At 37.2% G+C, this 20,530-nt stretch overlaps 2 protein-coding genes across 2 annotated transcripts in view; one reads left to right on the top strand and one right to left on the bottom strand.

Moving 5' to 3' along the window:
- The window catches only part of LOC140166173 (hippocalcin-like protein 1), a 290,306-nt gene that overhangs the window by 27,268 nt on the left and 242,508 nt on the right, over positions 1–20,530 (top strand). The gene's annotated exons all lie outside the window — the stretch shown is intronic.
- Positions 571–20,085, bottom strand: LOC140166170 (solute carrier family 66 member 3-like). The gene is made up of 8 exons (XM_072189565.1): positions 19,908–20,085; positions 18,261–18,343; positions 16,138–16,210; positions 12,610–12,673; positions 5,608–5,728; positions 4,718–4,759; positions 2,078–3,012; positions 571–1,653 (listed from the first exon to the last, which is right to left on the bottom strand). The coding sequence occupies exons 1-7, from the start codon at positions 20,048–20,050 to the stop codon at positions 2,912–2,914; spliced, it is 627 nt and encodes a 208-aa protein (XP_072045666.1). The 5' UTR covers positions 20,051–20,085; the 3' UTR covers positions 571–1,653; positions 2,078–2,911.

Genomic DNA, 20,530 nt, shown 5'->3' with positions numbered 1-20,530 from the left:
GGATTTTTCAGTGAAGGAAAATACAAAAAGATCTCTTCTCAGGAAAATGGGATGGGATGTTTAGTTGACCAAAAATACTCCGATGGGTGCCGAATAGTGAAAACGTAAGGGAATAGGTCTTTTTGTAACAATTATAAAATGCCAAGTTGCCAGAACCATCAAAAAGTCACAATTGTAAAAACACACATGTTTAGCTGACTCAATGACGTGGATGGTCTTTCTGATGACACTAGGTCAGGGAAAATCATGCAAAACACACTGAAATGAAAGACATTGAGAAAATTATACCATTATCCCACTTTATTTGACCAATCTATGAAAGCATAGGATACTCACTTTAGAGGTGTTATAGTAATGAATTATATTTATAAATACTGTTAATTTACCTCATTATATACATAAAGTTTATCACTGACCCGTATGTATTAAAATGTACATATTAATAATAATATGTACAAAAATATAACAAAAACTTGACAAAATATAAACTATAAATTATGTAACTTACATTTTTATAAGATACATTCTTGATCAGCAATGAACATACATTATACACAAAACAAGGTTTACATGGTAATCATTTTACTGTGTTTCAACTTATAAATTGCATTCTGAAACTTAATTAAAACTTTCTAGAATATAATTTGGCACATTATGGCAAATAATCAATTTGCTTGGACAAAATCAAATTGATTTTAAATTCCGATGAAATATCGTTACGAATTCGGCAGACGGCCAAATCCGGATTCGGCTTTTAGTAAATTCATGTTATGCATGCATTATTTTTAAATTAGAGAACAAGGGATCAATGCTTTACATAATAGAGGGCAGCATATCAATTTTTTTTTAAATGGAGATCAGATGATAACGGCCAAGTAAAAGGGCCCAGTCACTGTTTGCTTAAAAGCTTTTAAGCTTTTATCACCCAGTACTTAAACGTACTGGGTGATAAATGTGATGGAGAGAAATATAGCCTACATCTCAATCAACAGTTGTTTCACCCCTCTTCAACCATATCTGATGAGTAAAACAATTGGTTTTGTCATATCAGATTACTATCAACCCTAGTACAACAAACACATCTGTTTTGTAAGCTGATATTTAGCTTTCTCTTAGGCTAAAAAAAAGCCCATGGCAGTTTCAAAAACGAATGCGGAATGAGTTTTTTTAAAGCAAAATTATTAACTAAGATGTCATTTTCGAGTGTTCAAAAGTACACAGTATGAAATTGTGGTTGATTTACACAATTGAAGTACAAACATCAATTGTTTTATACCTAAACAATGAGCATATCGAATCAAGTAACTTTTCTTCCAAATTTGTCTCAAAATTTCATGATTTTACTGACAAAAACTATTAAAAAAAAAATGAATATGCCGTTTCAGCTGACATGGACGCGCTAAGAAAAATGAACGCGCGCGTGGGCTTTGAGACATAACTTTTTTGTTAGCCTTACGTGTCCCTGTTAAATGTTGCCAAAAACCTTCATTATATTGAACAAATGAATACAGAATTAACACCTTTATCAAAAACAATAATAATGCCCTTCTTATGTTTTAAAAGTTTACTGTGTTTGTTTTTTGTTTTTATATAATTGTCCCATACAAGATACATTCTTAACAAGAACATTCATTAAATCTTATTGGTTCTTTCCTGCACCTTTGTTTCATAACCATGAAGGTATAGGACATTTTTTGTTTTTGCTATAGCCCCCGAATGAAATGTATTTAATTATGTTTGTTCTCACTCAGGTAGCATTGTGTGTGAATTTTACATCCGGACTAGAGGCTATTAATTTTTTATGGGCATTTTAGTGTCTAAAATGGCCCAAAATGAGGGTTTTTCAATATTGCCGTCCATTTCTAATTGTCACCCCCATAGGCTTTACATGTAAAATAAAAAGGCTCGTAAAAATGTAATAGCCTCTAGTGCGGATGTAAAATTCACACAAAATGCTTTTTGAGTGATTACAAAGATAATTAAATACTTTTCATTCGGGGGCTATGTGGAATTTTTTTTTATGTATTCCTTGTACAATGAAATTTTACAATAAAATGTCCATTGGAAACAAAGGTGCCTGTGTGATATGACACAATATAATACAGTTCAGCATGTATGCTTTGAAGCAATACGCGTACTTGCTATTTGAACCAATCGGAGGTGCATAGCAACAATGGGACTGATCAATTTTAAGTCCCATGTAGGAAAGAGAATAAAGGTATTGTTTTTAGCCACTGTTGTGCATCTATGATTTCATATAACACAGGCAACATCATTATTTTTGGATAATGATCTCACCGTTATGGCACATTTGGTACCACCATGCTTGCTGTGCGGTGTTAGAGAAATCGCAAACTGCATAAGATGGCAGCGCCCAGTGCTGAGGGGTCTATGTTACTTTGACATAATAGACCAGAGGTGTTTTCTTTGTACTGGGTGTCGCCATCTTGTGTGATTTTGTTGGACAGAAAACTGCACATGTATCACCGTGGTACAATACCTTTGTTCTATGATTTATTTTTATAGTCAAAATGTGAAAATAAAAAAACAAGGAATGGGTAAAATGAGATCACCAATACACGATGCAAGTGATTAAACTATTTTTGTCCAATTTCTGCTGGTATTTTTTCCATATATTTCATGTGTTGTAATCAGTGCAAGAAAGACAGTTTAAAATATTGCAAAATTTCCATTTTAAAAATGATGACTTGCAAAAATAAATAATATCAGTATTATGAATACAAACATATAGACAACTTCAAGTGAAGTTTTTACTGTAAAAAGTAATGTTGCACCTTATGTTGGAGTGACAATTTACGGTGACATAACCTAGCTGGTATGACAGACACTTCATCATGAAATTCTTGGCGATACATTCTTGAGGAAATTTTCTTTAGTGATTTTTCCCAGTCTAGTCAATTTTCTTGGGTTGATGTCTACTTGGAGAGTAGTACACTATCATACAGCATGCGATGAAGCATATTGTTGAGTTGATTGTAAATTTTAAAATCACTGCAAAAAAAAAAGAAAAATATGTATAATGTTATTTAAACTTAATACATTGGGTGCACTCTAATTTCACACTATTAATTTTTCTGAATAGAATCCCTTCTCATTTAGTTTGATTAGGTATATCACCTTGAACCGACAAAATGAATGGTTTCTGTTTTATTTGAACAAGTAACTATTTAAATTGAAAAGATCTCCAACTCATTATTTAACAAGATTAGCCATTTCTATATTCAAAAGATCACAAATGACATAAAAATATGTATGCCGCAGGTCCACGCTTGAGGGGTACAGGTAGGATTGCAGTTGGATAGTACAGATTATGAGTGTTTCGGGTTATGTCCGTGGTATGGTGATTAGAAACAGATGTGCAGTGGCGGATTTAGAGGGGGGCGCACCCGGCGTGCGCCCCCTCTATTGTTTGCAGATCGGCGCCTGACTCTGTGTATTTTTGCAGAGCGGCGCCTGACTTTGTGTGGGCGCCGAGCCGTGGTGGCAGCGGTGTTGGCTCGGCGCCCCCTCTATTGAAAATTCCTAGATCCGCCCCTGGATGTGTGTGTCCTTGGTTAGATAAGATAAAGTTATGGACTCATTAAAGTTGTTTTTTTCCAGTCTGCGAGTAGGGGTGGGTGTGTGTAGATATTATATTTTGGGGGACATCCCTAAAACCTTGTACTTTCTGGAGGCACTTTAAAGGTATGTGCAGCGGCGGCAGACAATTTAATGTGTTACAACCAGACCACCCATCTTTAAAGTCCCTACAAAGAAATCATGCTAATTTAAACTAATTTATGCATTTCTGTATGCAAATTCTTACAAAATTAAGCTAAATATATCTGTATCCAGGGCTGGAAAAATATTTCTTTCCTGGGAAAATAAGCCAAATTTCACCCAAAGATAGCACAATTGTCCATGATTTCGGCAGGCTATGTATTTCTTACAAACATGCACACAAAATTTCCCTCCAAATTCTGAAATTTCCATGTTAAAAGCTTTTTGGATTCCAAATTTTTTCTAGGCCTGTCTGTATTTGAATTAACATATGAGAGATCACATCAATATTCATAGTAATACTTGATGACTGTCAACAATAGTGAACCAAAATGACATTGAACCTTGATGCCTAAAAATAGTCCTTTATCATGTTTATAGTGAACCAAAATGACTTAAAACCATGAAGAATTAAAAAAACTGCCAAATATGACAACTTTAACATGATTTGTGTGATTGTAGTGCATGTAAACTGAAATCAATTGCGCTATAATACAAGTACCTCCCAAACCCCTATACTTGCTTCGTATTTTGAAGTTAAACAACAACTAGACAAACAAACAAGCAAAAATGTCACAACAAGGTATGCATTATCCATGTTGGGTGTCTGTGTGGGCAGGGACATGGGGAAATAAACTGTGGGCCTCTCTGCAATGGGGGACCACCCTAGGTCTGCAAAAGTCTGCATGTATAATGCATTTGCTAGATACGTCCTCTATCGTACATGACATAACATTCATAAGGATTCAGATGTCTGTATTTTTGCATAGTCCTAAGAGGTGCCCTTGTTTGGATTGCACATGGGTGCTGAGTGTAGGGGAGGGTGCATATATGGGGAGGGGGGGGGGGGAGGGAGGGCATCACATGTGTGGGGGAGGGTGTGAAAAGGAGTTTGTGTGGGGTGTTGCAAAATAGAGATAATGACTGTATGACTTACTAAGCCAATCATCAAGTTCCACATAGTTGGTAATTATACGGCCTGCAAGATAAAATATTCAGAAATAATTGATCAGAATTGACATACTATATTTGACCATAGACACTCAGGGAAGTGCCAAATTGGCACATTGGGTACTTTTACAATTTTACAATTACCGTAACCACTCGGTATAAGCCCACCCCCCTAGATGGGCAATTTCACTTCAAAAATGGGGGTGGGCTACTGGGCTTATAACCGAGGAGGGGCTAGTAGTTGAATTAAAAAATTTTAAAAAAACTTCCCCATTTGTATAATTGCCCAATGTATCAGTAATTTCTATAAAAAAATTTAAGTATGGAATGTTAATTTTTAACTGATATTTTTTAAATATTTGTTCTTAAATGTGAAAGAAAAGCATTGATATGATTTAAAAACTTAGCCAAAATGACTACTGGGCTTATACCCGAGTGCACCCTTGTTCCCCGAATGGTTTGAAAAATAGGGGGTGGGCTTATAGCCGGCCGAAGGTGGGCTTATACCCGAATGGTATGTCATTCAGAACTTTGGGCATGGTACAGGCCTAAAGGGCAATAGAAGAAAGTTATTGTGAAACAAATATCAAAGCCATATATTAAACTCAATCACCACTTTATTTTCTGCACCACAATTGTCTAGGGCAATGACGTCATGGTTATTTGTGCTCAATTGCCATCAGTCTTCATTGTATTATTGGGACGTCATTGCCCCAGACAATTTCGATCCCCGGGAAAGCCGGCTGTTTTTATTTGTTTTTATGGTCAATATGAATTTTTAAATAAAATCATGTGATTCATGTTTGGTAATTATTGTTCTACCATATAATGTTGTGATTGTCAGAGACTTCATTTTCTATGACATTTCTAACCTACCTAAACATGTAACCAAATCAACAAGCCAACGGAATAAGCTTATATTACTGGAATCCTTTGCTTGGTATAGTACTGATAGATGTGACCATTTGCCATACATGCCAAGTGGAATTTGTAATACCTGCAATAAACATACAATTATTTAGTTTCAGTTATGTAGGGTAACATTTGTTTGAGTTATATTTTCGTGATTTGGTATCTTTTGTGCACAAAATGTAGATAATAATACAATCTTGCAATATTTCTGTTATATTAACGGATACATGAATCTAAGGTAGGGACTGAGTCCGGAATTGAGTCCGCCGGGTAGCGAGTACCGGGCAGGAATTCCATGCCGGATACCGAAATTCAAAAAAAAAAAAAATGCTAGGATCATTCATGGTTGACCTAAAAATAAAAAAAAATTCAAGATGTTTTGTATTTTTAATATGAAAATTTATACTTTGTATTCATGTCATACTCTATTAATGATTTCAAAATGCATTCAAATTCAATGCATTTTGAAATCATTAATAGACTATGACATGAATACAAATGATCAATTTTCATATTAAAAATACAAAACATCTTAATTTTTTTTTTTTTTTTTAGGTCAACCATGAATAATCTAAATCTAGGTCCAGGGACACTACAAAACCAAAAAAAAAACTGTTGAAATATACCTTTGGTGGTTTATGAAGTGCAACCCCCTAAAAATGTACCCAAATCGGACAGGAAAAGTAACAAAGGACCATTTTGTCATGTTAAACTGTTCTAAATAGCCCCAAAAAGGCCATTTTTAGGGTTGGGTGGGTTAAATCCACTTTTTGCATGTGAGAATTTCTCTCTCTTCACAATTTTAGGAAATTCTGCACCTCCTTGAAAATAACCTTGCAACAGGCCTGAAACAAATATATAAATAAAATAACAAAAATAAAAAACAAACAGAATAAGAATAACACTAAAACATGGTGCTTGTGTGCAATGCATGTCACCTGTTTCATAAAGGCGCTGGAACTGACAATAGCGATATTAACACAGAATAGCAACACTGACTGCTAATATGCAATTATCAATGTGAGGCTTTGAAATTAGCGCAATTATGATAAGAATTTGTTGAAATTAGCGCAATTATCAACCATCTTTTGAAATTAGCGCAATTATGAATTAAACGTTGCAATTATGAAACTTTCAAAATGCTCCATGAAAATAGCGCAATTATGATAATAACTTTTCCAAATTAGCGCAATTATCAACCCCATTTTGAAATTAGCGCAATTTTGAACTAAACATTGCAATTATGAATCTTTCACAATGCTCAATGAAAATAGCATAATTATGACAATAACTTGTTGAAATTAGCGCAATTATCAACTGCATTTTGAAATTAGCGCAATTATGAACTCAACGTTGCAATTATGATGAAAATAGTGCAATTATGATAATAACTTGTTCAAATTAGCGCAATTATCAACCCCATTTTGAAATTAGCGCAATTATGAAGTCAACATTGCAATTATGAAACTTTGCAATTAAACGTTGCAATTGCGCAATTTTGTGCTAAATTGCGCAATTTTCAAATTTCAACATTTTCACTTTACCTCTTAAATTGCGCAATTAAATTGCGCAATTTTCAGATTTTCACTTTACCTCTTCATTGAAGTGATAATTGCGCTATTCCGCTATTTTCAACAAAATTGCGCAATTTTGCGCTAAATTGTGCAATTTTCAAATTTCCAGATTTTCACTTTACCTCTTCATTCAAGTGATAATTGCGCTATTCCGCTATTTTCAAAAAATTGCGCAATTTTAAGCTAAATTGCATAATTTTCAAATTTTCACTTTACCTCTTTATTGAAGTGATAATTGCGCTATGCCGCTATTATCAAAAAAAGTGCGCAATTTTGCGCTAAATTGCGCAATTTTCAAATTTCAACATTTTCACTTTACCTCTTCATTCAAGTGATAATTGCGCTATTCGCTATTTTCAAAAAATTGCGCATAATTTTCAAATTTTCACTTTACCTCTTTATTGAAGTGATAATTGCGCTATTCGCTATTTTCAAAAAAATTGCGCAATTTTAAGCTAAATGACACAATTTTCAGATTTTCACTTTACCTCCTCATTCAAGTGATAATTGCGCTATTCGCTATTTCCACAAAATGGCATAATTTTGCCCTACATTTTGCAATTTCCAGATTCTAATTTCCTTAATAACATACACCCAGCAGCCCAAACGTTTCGAGAACATGCTCCAAGTGGGACCAGAACAGAAGGGCCCATGAAACAAGAAATAAACTGTGAACTGCTAATTTTTTCATAACATACACGCAGCAGCCCAAGCGTTTGAGAACATGCTCCAAGTGGGACCAGAACGGAAGAACCCGCAGGGCAAGAAAGAAACTGAACTGCTAATTTTTTTAATAACATGCACGCAGCAGCCCAAAGCGTTTGAGAACATGCTCCAAGTGGGACCTAACGGAAGAGCCCCGAGGCAAGTAAGGAAGTGTGAACTGTTAGGTCTGATGTGTTAGGTCTTTCTTAAGAAATTGATGTTTATGCAGTTTAAGTGCGAACTGTTATTGAGAAATTTTGAGAATTTAACTTTACCTCTTCATTCTATTGTTCAGCGTTTACGCATACACGCAGCAGCCCAAGCGTTTCGAGAACATACTCCCAGTGGGACCAGAACGGAAGAGCCCGCAGGGTAAGAAAAAGCGGAACTGCTCATTTCTTTAATAACATACACGCAGCAGCGGAAGCGTTTCGAGAACGTGCTCCAAGTGGGACCAAAACGGAAGCGCCCCGCAGGGCAAGTAAGAAAGTGTTAACTCTTAGGTCTGACGTGTTAGGTCTGATGGTTACGCATTTCCTTCACATCTGGGGATTTACTGGCCAAAATGTGTTTCTATTTGCTCCAAGTGGGACCAGAGCGGAAGGGCCCGCAGAGCAAGAAATAAACTGTGAACTGCTAATTTTTTTCATAACATGCACGCAGCAGCCCAAACGTTTCGAGAACATGCTCCAAGTGGGACCAGCACGGAAGAACCCCGCAGGGCAAGAAAGAAACTGTGAACTGCTAATTTTTTTAATAACATGCACGCAGCAGCCCAAGCGTTTGAGAACATGCTCCCAGTGGGACCACAGCGGAAGAGTACTTTCGCAGAGGGCAAGTAAGGAAGTGTGAACTGTTGGGTCTGATGTGTTAGGTCTTTCTTAAGAAATGGATGTTTATGCAGTTTTATAAGTGCGAACTGTTATTGAGAAATTTTGAGAATTTCACTTTACCTCTTCATTCTACTGTTCAACGTTTACGCATACACGCAGCAGCCCAAACGTTTCGAGAACATACTCCCAGTGGGACCAGAACGGAAGAGCCCCGCAGGGTAAGAAAGAAACTGAACTGCTCATTTCTTTAATCTACACTCTCTCCCTGCACGGCGCACTTCCGATCTTCAGGAGGTGATTCAGTAATGTGCGGAAGAGCCCCGCAGGGCAAGTAAGGAAGTGTGAACTCTTAGGTCTGACGTGTTAGGTCTGATGGTTACGCATTTCCTTCACATCTGGGGATTCTACGGCCAAAATGTGTTTCTATTTTTCTTAATAACATACATGCAGCAGCGAGCGGGTTTTTCCATCTATTGCATTTACCCACTTGTCACGGTTCTGAAAGGGGACATTGCAAAATCCCTAATGCTTTGTACAGGGCCTTTCAGTTGAAAGTCAATTTTTCAAAACAAAAATACCACTCATTTGCCTTGTCTTTGGTAATTATTCCGTTTAATCCATGACTTGGAGCATGTTCGTTTGGTCCCACTTGCAGCATGTTCTCGAAACTTTTGGGCTGCTGCGTGTATGTTATTGCAAAATTAGTTCACTGGGAAATCAAGTCAATTTCCCTGGTCATAAATACAACTTTTGCATGTTTTGTATCCAAATACCTTTCTTTTATGTCATGTTTTGTGATTTCTCCCATTGAGTGCAATAACAATGGTAAGTGTCCTCTTCGTGTGCGAGGTAGCAAGATGGAACAGCCGAATATCGGCAGCATTAGTGCATTTGCCATTTTCATGAATGATGATGTCGTCTATAAGTATCATAATAATCATCATCATGGACAGGTAACAAGCGGCACTGTGCAGTACCGCTCTGCTATTCAAATCGTGGTACATCGGTTACGTGTATTTTAAATGTCAACCTGCGAAAATAATCATCGTATAGATCGATCCCTGTACTAAAGTCTAAGACAGAGTCGCACCCACCTTAATATTAACATTTGCGACACTCGATATTCCACTCTCTTTATCCTAATTATATTGAAATAACACACACTTGCGATATCGTTTAACAGTCTACCTTCAGACAGATCATCACACTTTTCATGCAAATGGATGCGACTATACAAATCGCGACATGTTTGTCTTCTATGGAAGGGCCATTAATTCTTATTCCTTTTTAATTAGGAGCACCATCTGATTAACGCCAATGCAGCAGTGGTCGGACGCGATAATCTACCATTTACTTGTTCGCGAAATTGGGTTGACGGGTATTGGCGCCTACTTTCTTAACGTTTTGCTTACAGTATATCTTTATTTATAGCCTAGGGGTGTTTCATTAAATCATGATATCGGAAGTAGGTCAACCATAGCGCCCCCACTCTACAAAATGGTGACAGTCCCGTTTAATCACATGATTCATCACATGATCGTAAACAAACAATCATGATAATCGGAACCTTTCACATGCAGCTCCACGATGAGTAAACAAACAAAACATACAAGAATGTAGCGGAAGCCTAATGTATTCAAAGCAGGTAACTTCGTTTGTTTTCATTGACATTGCAGTTAATAACACACATTCCTTACTGTTACCCTTACAAGTGTCTATCACGCGAATCAAAAGATAGCCTGTCTTATTATAATGCACTTTCAGTTTCCTACACGTCCGAATGGGAATTGCATTGCGAACTTTCCCAATGTTTGGTAACCGTATTTCCTGCAATAATGTGACAACTTAACGTGGAAAGTTCTATTCTATATTGTTTGGCAATATTGTATTTTGTCAATACAATAGTATGTTTAAACTTGTAACTTTGTGTTTTTGATCGGAAAGATCGGATATTTTTATTGCCGATTCGAAATTCTGGACCATCGCAAGGGTGCAGAACTGTTACGTCTAATGTTTGTGCATTTCGATTCCGCTACGTGTTAGGTCAGACAGATCGTACCGAATGAGGTATCAATTTAGTTTGAGTGAAATCAGTTCGGGGCACTCGTAATAAGCGGACGTCTCTGATTTCAAAGACGGGCAGTGATTTCACATACGGAGGTCTGTGATATCACATACGTCGAGCTTTGTTGACAGCTCGGCACTTTTCGATGCAGCACATTGGAGCGAAGCTGAGTGTATTAGAATAAGCTTTCCTATGTTTAGCAAATATCTACCTGTGCAAAAATTATATCTATCTGTGCAAATTCTGACAAATGGTCCCAGAACACACTTAGATTGCAATGGCTAAAATCAAATGTTTTGAAGTAAAAAAATCCCGATTTTACTATCCAATTCATGAATTGGATAGTGAATTTAGCAGGCACTCAACATGTTCAACTTGGGCTAGCTACAGCCCTGATAAGGCCTATACACAAAATTATTCCCACTGCGCTGGCACGTTCATCAAAATTACTTATATCGTTTTGCGACTGGGTTTTGAAACTAGGGAGTATGTGATTTATATCTGAAATATGATACTGTTATGTGACATGACGCTTCAAGAGTATTTGATATCAGAGACGTCTTTGAATTAGCAGTGCCCCCGACAGGGATGCAAATTGTGATTTCTTCCTCAGGAGCAAGGTTTTAGGCTCAAGATTTCCTCAATCATACCAGACAAACAATAGCTTTATTCTGCACTTCGAAAGATGAAAATGGTAACATATATTGTTTAGAGAGACTTTAAAGGTAAAGTCTTCGAACTTCCAAAAAAGGGCTTAATTGGGAAAAATGTGCACGCGTAGCGCGCAAAATTTGGTATTTTACACTAGTTTCGCCACATGATTGGGGTGAATTTTGGTAGGACATGGGCTCCTTTCCCCCCTTTTATTCCTTTGCCCCTCCAAATGACTTTTTCCATAACCTCCTCATTGCCGCTTCTGTATAAATTTCCTCAGATATGTGCCCTATTTCCACCTACCTTTTTTTCCTGTTAAATTATATACATTGAATACCTCCTTTGGAGATAAATCGTAAATTTCCTCAAATATGCATTGGTACCCATTTCCATATTCTAACACCAACACCTTCCTCTTTAAGGCTCTTATTTCTTGAACAATCATGTGAATTCCTCAAAAATTTTGAACAACCAGTGTCTTGAGATTTCCTCTCTTCCATTCAGTAGCTTCACTGCCTCACAGCCCCCACCAATTAACCTGCTGAGATATGTTTCCCTATTCGTCATCTTCTACCCTTCCTCTTTTTTTTCTTCCTCTCTTCTTTTCTTTTCTCCTCCCTTCCTCTTTTTCATCTCTTTCTTTTTTCTTCTCAAGGCATCATTTCCTCAATTTTGACTGTCATTTCCTAGGAGCGGTGCTCCCCGCTCCCGCACAATTTGCATCCCTGGCCCCCGAACTGAAATGGCATTTGTTTTAAGTGTTCAGATGCTTTATTAGTGCAGTATATCGGGCTTTTGAAAGTGTATTTGTGAATTGTAAGATTACATCATTAAAAAATTTGGCTCTTAGCTGTTCTACGCCCCGAGCTACCCAGATTTTGTATTTGTGTTCTTTCTTTGCAGTGTGCATGTAAATTCAGCCTTTTTTTTTTTGTTAAAATTATTTGAGTTTGACTGAAAAAAAAATGAGTGAAAAACTATTGCTAATCTTTAACAGCTTTTGGTGACTTAGGGTTATTTGCAAAAAAAACCCACCAAACCAAACAAACAAACAACAACCACCAAAATCAGCCCAGCCCAACCATACTTGAATGGTCCATTCATCCATGGAACAGGGTTTTTGTCTTGCACTTACCTGCAGTATAAGAATTATCCTCATCGGTAATAACATCAATATAGCTATATAGAATAAATACATACTGAACAATAAAATGTTAAGAAATTTACATAATCATGTATATAGTTGGTATAGTTCAGGCCCGTACGCTAGGGTGCATCAAACGCCCCTCATGTCAACCATATTTTTTGTACCTAGTGTCAAACTGTGCCATTTAACTAGAAAATCATCCCCTCCAAATTTAAATTCAATCAGAAGTCGGGAAGGGGGTCCACCGTGAGCTTGAAGTTCGGACCGAGTAACCAGTAAAAGTCCGGCCAGCAGCTATTGAATTATATATATACAGTTATACATACATATTAATAGCTGCCTTTAGTGAATGTTTTTATAGTACCTCATATCTCAGACAATACTCAATAAAATGCAAATCCATTTGAACTAAGCAAAAAGGCAGCTATTTTCAGACATATTTGAAGTCATAATAATAGCTGCCATGTGCACGTTTCTCTATTTACAGCCATTTCTGCATGAAAAATGGGTCCATCGTGTGCTGCGAGCTTAAAGTTTGTGCATGATAGGCAGGGACAGGCGATTTGCGCGAAAAAAAACAGCAAATTGCGCGGAATTGCGCGGAACTTTTTTTTTCAGTGCAAATCATGTATACCTAAATTGCGCGGAATTGCGCGGAAAGAAAGTTCCGCGCAAATCACCTGTCCCTGATGATAGGTGCCTTTTACTTAATGACAAATCAATCAGGCAGTTATTTAGTTTTCATTACTTTATACTGAACATCACTGTGGCTGCCATATGAATAATAATGTAATAAATGTACTTATCTATGTTGCTTATCAGTCCATATGATATTGGTAAATTAGGTAGCATCATTCAGTTTACGCTCTCCGTGTCCGTTTTCTATCTTGCTCCACCACTTGCAAGACATTTTGATAATGTTCCTAACTCTGGGCAGCAGCTAGGAAATCTGCACTGAGTTTCATGCCACATTCTGCTGCATCATTTACCACATTGACGGCTCTAACATTGCTAAGCGATTGCAGATAAACTGAGGACTCTGGCCAAGTGTCAACATTGTCTGCTAGGAATTTGTCATTGATCTGCAGGATGTTCATAGTGAACCTTGCCTGCAAAATCAGCTAGGATGACTGTTGACTAAGTGATATTCTCAGGGTCAGGGAACTTTGGCTTTCCAAAGCCTGCGCCAAGCGAATACATATGGCTTTAGTGCTGCTGCATCAGTTCAAGTAGCCTTCTCGCGTTCTCGCTAAAGCTTGTCTCTATTGTACTGGTACCTTTCAACTGAAGAGAGCAAGCGGTGCCATCTCTTTGGTGAGATACTACAGATGCACCACAGATGTCAGTTCAGGGCTTTGTGGGTTTGCGTGCACTTGTTGCAACACCGAAATTAGTGCTGTAATCGATAAGCTTTCTGGGTATCGATATGTCGGGAGGCAAACATCCGACATGTCGATACTATTATCGATACTCACGCAGTTTGAAACACGGATTTGAGTTTACCAATTTTATTATCAGAAAGTTCCAGAAACAAGTTAACAACAAGTGTATTGAAGCCTAACAGCTAAAACTACATGGATCATGCATCAAACAAACGAAAGTGGAACTGGGAGACGGTAATTCGAGTATTTGACGGTAATTTGAGACCTGATTTGAGATAATCTAAGCATGTGTGCCATGTCGTTTGTGTATCGATACTGACATTGAGTGTTTCGACATGTCGGAAGTCTATGTATTTTCCGACTATCGATACTTACGACAATCGATTACAGCACTAACCGAAATTGATATCGGCATACTGCAGGAGGCACTTGTACAACTGAAGATTGTTCCATGGCGGGTCAGAAGCAACACTGCATGTTATCCAGCAGGAACTTTAGATTATTGTTGCAATACAACAAATTCACATATCTTTGGTAGCTGGTGCTTTGTTGTCACAGTGCCTTGCAGAAGATGTTCAAAGTGATTCTGCATTAGAGGGATTTTGATACTATGACAGCAGTTTGGACATGTATTATACATAACATGACTGCTTGAATGTAATTGATTGGCCCGAGTCCTTAGCTTTACTGCTATCGCTTAGCAATATTAGAGCCGTCAATGTGGTAAATGATGCAGCAGAAAGTGTTGTGAAACTCATACAGATTTCCTAGCTATACTGCCCAGAGTGAGGAACATAATCAAATGTCTTGCAAGTGGTGGAGCAAGATAGAAAACAGAAACCTAATCTGAGAAAGCATATCATATGGACTGATAAATATTAAGCAATTTATTACTTTGTTATTCATATGGCAGCCGCAGTGATGGGCAGTATAAAGTAATGGAAACTAAATAGCTGCCTGATTGATTTGTCATTTAGTTAAAGGCACCTATCATACACAAACTTTAAGCTTGTAGCACACGATGGACCCATTTTCCATGCAGAAACAGCTGTAAATAGAGAAACTTGCACATGGCAGCTATTACTATGACCTCAAATATGTCTGAAAATAGCTGCCTTTTTGCTTAGTTCAAATGGATTTGCATTTGATTCAGTATTGGCTGAGATATGAGGTACTTTAAAAACTTTCACTAAAGGCAGCTATTAATGTGTGTGTATAACTGTATATAATACAATAGCTGCCGGCCGGACTTTTATTGGTTGCCTCTGTCCGAACTTTAAGCTCACGGTGGACCCCCTTCCCGACCTCCGATTGAATTTAAATTTGGAGGGGATGATTTTCTAGTTAAATGGCACAGTTTGACACTAGGTACAAAAAATATGGTTGACATGAGGGGCGTTTGATGCACCCTACCGTACGCAGGAGGGGTGCGGGGGTGCGACCGCACCTCCCCAAATTTGCAAAAGTATACAAAAAGTCCCAAAATGTAAAAATTTATGAAGCGTAGCGAAACAAAAAAATGAGTTTTTTATGTTTTTGGTCAAAAAGGTCCAAATTTGGAGGAAAAGTCCACTTTTCACAAAATTGCCCCCCCCTTTGGAAAAAAGTCCACCTTTTCAAAATCAGCACCCCCTCCCAAAAAAATCCTGCGTACGGGCCTGGTATAATTTACTGTTTGATGTTCATGTACATTCACTACAAAAAATATTGACTGTCCATATCAATTTCTCACAGCTCTACAATATTTTTATGTTTTTTAACACCCATATCAAATTTACACCATTATTTCCACCCAAACTCATCTATTCACTAACTGGTCAACTGATTAACATGCTTACTCATACACTTACTCATCCCTTACCCCCCCCCACCCAACTAGTAATATAGGTTTTCCCAGAGTATTTCACACTTACATGTATATCATTCATATTCATAAAAAGGACAGTTTAAATTCGTCCTAAAAATCGAAGTCTCACAAATTAAACTCAAAAGCAATTTCATTATTCGGCCATTCACTCACTCACCCACTACTCACCCACCCACTCACTCACTCACCACTCACCTACTCACTCACTTGCTAACAGCTACTCACTCCCCCCCCCCACTCACTCACTTTTTCTTCTATCAAGGATACATAATACTGGTAGTAGCCATTGTAATGTTCAGTCTTCTATCATAGAACAGGATCAAAGGAATGAGTACAAGATCTGAAAGAAATCAAAATAGCACCATTACATCATGTAAAAAATATCATTCTTTACACCACATTAAAATCCAGTTATTCTTATCACTATACTATGCATATGATCAGCTCGTAATAGGCAAGAATTATTCAGGATTTGTTCACTGCACGAGTCAATCAAGTCCCAACTTATGCCCACATAAATTCACAAAAGCATGTCAGTCACGCAATACGTAAAGTGCAGTTTGTGTAGGAGGTGTGCCCAGCTGTATGTACAAATTGTACGTCAATCTTAGTGGTGTTAGAGACTGGAATCAGTTAAACCTTTCTCGTTACCCAAAAGGCTAGAGCAAATATTGTACCGTCCAAAAAGGATTGTCAAGATACAAGTCTTACTGAAATGGCATTTCCTGAAAGGCGTAAAAGTTTTTGTTGAAATTGGCCTACTTGGGCCAGCTTGGCGTAGACCGGGGATGGGGGTAGTGCGAGCCATTAAACCTCTCCTATTATGGGTAGTTGTCGAGTTCCTACGGGAAGATCATTTAAAACAAACAAACAAACAAACAATCCTTGATGTTATGAGTCCCGCCCAGACCCGTAGCCAGGATTTATTTAGGGAAAAAGTGGACCTTTTTTTCAAAATTTGGACCTTTTTGGACTGGGGGCATAAAAAACCTCAAATGGGACTTTTTGGGTAAAAAAGTGAACTTTTTTGGGCCTTTGGCATTTGGGGAGAAGAGCATCTCCCCCCAAACCACCTGGCTATGGGCCTGGTTCAGTTGTTCACCATCAGGTGTACACTTTATGAGGATGAGGGTGTGTCAGGGTTAAAGACTATCTCACCTTTTTTGTTGGTGAGAAAAAAAAACAAGACACACATCGCTTCAAACAATATTAAAGTTATTACGTTCAGCGTCGGTATGGTATGGGAAATTATTGAGCACGAAGTGCCATACTGGGTGAAGCCGAAGAATTTATTATACCACTAAGTCATTCTAAATAATGAAATAATTACATTTTTAAAACATTGCAAAATAGGAAAAACATTACAAAAATAGATGACTGTTCCGAGTAATACGTATTCTGAATACGCTTTACGCAAATTGCCATATAAGTGTACCTCGCCGTACACGCATTACGCGCATAAATACGGGCTAGATATGAAAATATATCCCGTAAGCGGTGTTCTTTGATGTTTCCCTTAGTGGTATGATAAACCGCAGTACACAGGCCTTCACTTTTGAAAATTGCAGGAGCTCTATTAATCACTCTCCTGAGTTTACTTAGGTGCTCAACAAGGAGCTCAATCTTCTAATATCTGTATCAACACATATAGGGATTCAAGTAGTCAGGAGCTCTATAAATCATACTCTTGAAATGTTGTTAAGGGGGTACTACACCCCTAGCTGCCCAATTTTGTGCAAATTTTTGCATTTTTCTCAAAAATTATAGTGCATTGTAAGGTATATTATAGGGGCAAGGACTACAACTACTGCACTGGAAATTTTATTTCAGCACAGACAACAGTTGTGGAGTTACAGTCAAAAATGAGGGAAAACCAATATTTGATCAATAAATCAATAACTACTTGCTTTGAGTTGCTGAAATTTCAGTACAGAAGTTGTAGTCATTGCCCCTATAATATGTACATATCTTACTTGTCACCAATGTGCTATAAATTTTGAGAAAAATGCAAAAATAGGCACAAAAAATGGACAGGGGTGTAGTTCCCCCTTAAGGAGAGCTGTAGGAGCTCTGGTGCAATCGAGCTCCTCAAAAATTAAGGTCTGAGTACACTACCCTTGTGTTGAAAATCTATCATTTAGGATATAATGCATGCATGGTTGCATCAAGTTTTTAACTAGGATATGATTATGATAGAATATATTTGGCAAAAATGAAAATTTCCCTGGAAGATGATCAAAATTTCCCTTCAAAAAGACAAATTTCCCTCCAAATTCTTTTGTATTTCTTTGTAAAGGAACTTAATTTCCCTCCAAACTTCCAAATTTCCCGGGAAGGAGCTTCCCACTTTCCACATTTTTTTTTCCAGGCCTGATGTGTATTGCACTTACCTTGCACAGCAAGAAATGGATATTCTAGATAGAATAACAATGGATAACTATGGCGAGCATGATAGACGATTGTGAAGGTATGCCTGTAGGAAGGATTTATAGCAAAATCAAATTAGATGAGAGTCTTTAATACTGTAGAATTCTGTCTACAAGCAACCGTAAAAAAGTAATAAGCATATATGTGCCCATTAAGGGGGTACTACACTCCTGCCCAATTTTGTGCCTATTTTTTCATTTTTCTCAAAAATTATAGCGTATTGGACTATTGGGGACAAGTAAGATATGTATATTATAGGGGCAAGGACTACAACTACTGCACTGGAAATTTTATTTCAGTACAGACAACAGTTGTAGAGTTACAGTCAAAAATGAGGGAAAACCAATATTTGATCAATAAATCAATAACTACTTGCTTTGAGTTGCTGAATTTTCAGTACAGTAATTGTAACCCTTGCCCCTATAATATACATATCTTACTTGTCACCAATGTGCTATAATTTTTGTGAAAAATGCAAAAATAGGCACAAAATTAGCCAGGGGTGTAGTAGGTACCCCCTTAATGACTTGCTCCGACAAGAATGAAGTTTACGGTAGTTTGTTAAATTTTTTCATTTTTTTCTTATAAATTTATGTGTTGCAGCCTCTAAATGAGGGTTTTCTGATGAAAAGATGAAAGGCAGACACCTCCCACAAAAAATTACAATAGATTAGTCTTAGTACAATAATACATGTTTGTACAGCCACCTGTATCAATAAAAAAGTTGCTCAAACTCCAAATAATGTTTTTGTGATGGGTGTCTGCCTTTTGTCTCTTTCGTCAAAAAAACCCCTCATTTAGAGGCATGTATAAGCTTGTAGACAGAATTCTATGGTATATTCTATTTTATCATTTAAATGGCCAGTGGCATTGATGGTACCAGGCAGGGTTCGAAATTTTGGTTGTCCGGTTGCCCGGGACAACTAAAAAAGTGGCTGGACAACCAAAAATACTGATTCGGTTGTCCGCCGGACAACCATAAATCTGTAGCCAAAATGGACCTTTGTACATACAGCCAACCAAAAACTTAGACGGACAACCAGAAATTGTAACCTGGTTGTCCGTGGGACAACCATTTATTTTTCCTTAATTCGAACACTGGTACCAGGCAATATTTCCAGGGGATAAAATAATTTCAAAATCATTGCAATGAACTGCTAGGCTAGAAAACACCCCCGTAATGCTGTTTTGGGGAATGTTGCTAGCAGAATCTTTTTGATGAATTGAAAGTCAATCTTTGACTAGATATGTAACTTTGCTACGGAAAGTGCTATGACAAAAAGGTTTTAGTGTTGGCTCTCTTTACTCAAGGGCTTTAATTTGATATATAAAATGATGCAGTTTGATGGCAAATTTTAATTCACCTGGCATACCTACATATAGGAAAAGTGCCGAAAAACGGCTTGTGCACCCCAATCGATCAGACCCGGTGCCCCCCCCAATATGATACGCCACTGTACTGTACACCTATCGAATGTGTGTCATCGGCCCTCAGAATGTAGGAACCCATGGATTCGATCCATGTAACGCCACTGTTATGACTGTAAGTGTGAGTACCTCGAGCTCGAGCTGAGGAAATTTAAGCTTAATGAATAAAATTGTAAGCTTACTTCGAACAGCTTATCAAGTAGCCCCGAAGACTCACGCCTTTGGTATTCTTATTGGAATATATTTTGTAAATTTGTGGCACTTTGAGAAATACACATGGTAAAATGCAAAACCAGTTTACTACATCTAAAAGAAACGGTGTCATGTTTTGTTTTCGACCCGGGTTTTCGTTTGCCACAATCAGCTGATCCAAACCCGGAAGTGAAATGATGTGAAACAGGTGAAAGTGCTTCTAGGAAATAAATTGTTTCACTATTATTAATTTTTTTTATTGAATGTCATTCGGTTTCAAGTTGCACTTTAAATGGAAAGTGCGGACACAGATAATCCCTTATGAAAATCAAAATTTTGTAAGATATACATGGCGACAAAATTTTATAACAGATTAAAGTTTTAAATAAGACAATTTATCTGATTTTAAAAACACATTTTCAAAAATAAATTATGTTTATCATAATTATATGTCGTATTTCTAGAGCTAGTCATAAATTTATTTTAGAACTTCATCTTACCCCTATTTATTTATTTATTTATTTATCTATTTATTTATTTATTTATTTATTTCATTTCATTTCTTAGTCTTTTCATTTCTCCTCATGCATTTTATTCACTTCATTCATTTCAT

Source organism: Amphiura filiformis, chromosome 12 (genome assembly GCF_039555335.1).
Source record: "Amphiura filiformis chromosome 12, Afil_fr2py, whole genome shotgun sequence".
Lineage (NCBI taxonomy): Eukaryota > Metazoa > Echinodermata > Ophiuroidea > Amphilepidida > Amphiuridae > Amphiura > Amphiura filiformis.
This window is presented reverse-complemented; position numbering and strand designations above follow the sequence as displayed.

Excerpts from the sequence above, each read along its gene's own strand:
- LOC140166170 (XM_072189565.1), bottom strand. The coding sequence starts at position 20,050 with ATGACACCGTTTCTTTTAGATGTAGTAAACTGGTTTTGCATTTTACCA. Across the intron at positions 16,211-18,260 it reads TCCATTTCTTGCTGTGCAAG|ATCTTGTACTCATTCCTTTG; the intron begins GTAAGTGCAATA and ends GATTTCTTTCAG. Across the intron at positions 4,760-5,607 it reads TGATTTGGTTACATGTTTAG|GCCGTATAATTACCAACTAT; the intron begins GTAGGTTAGAAA and ends TTTATCTTGCAG.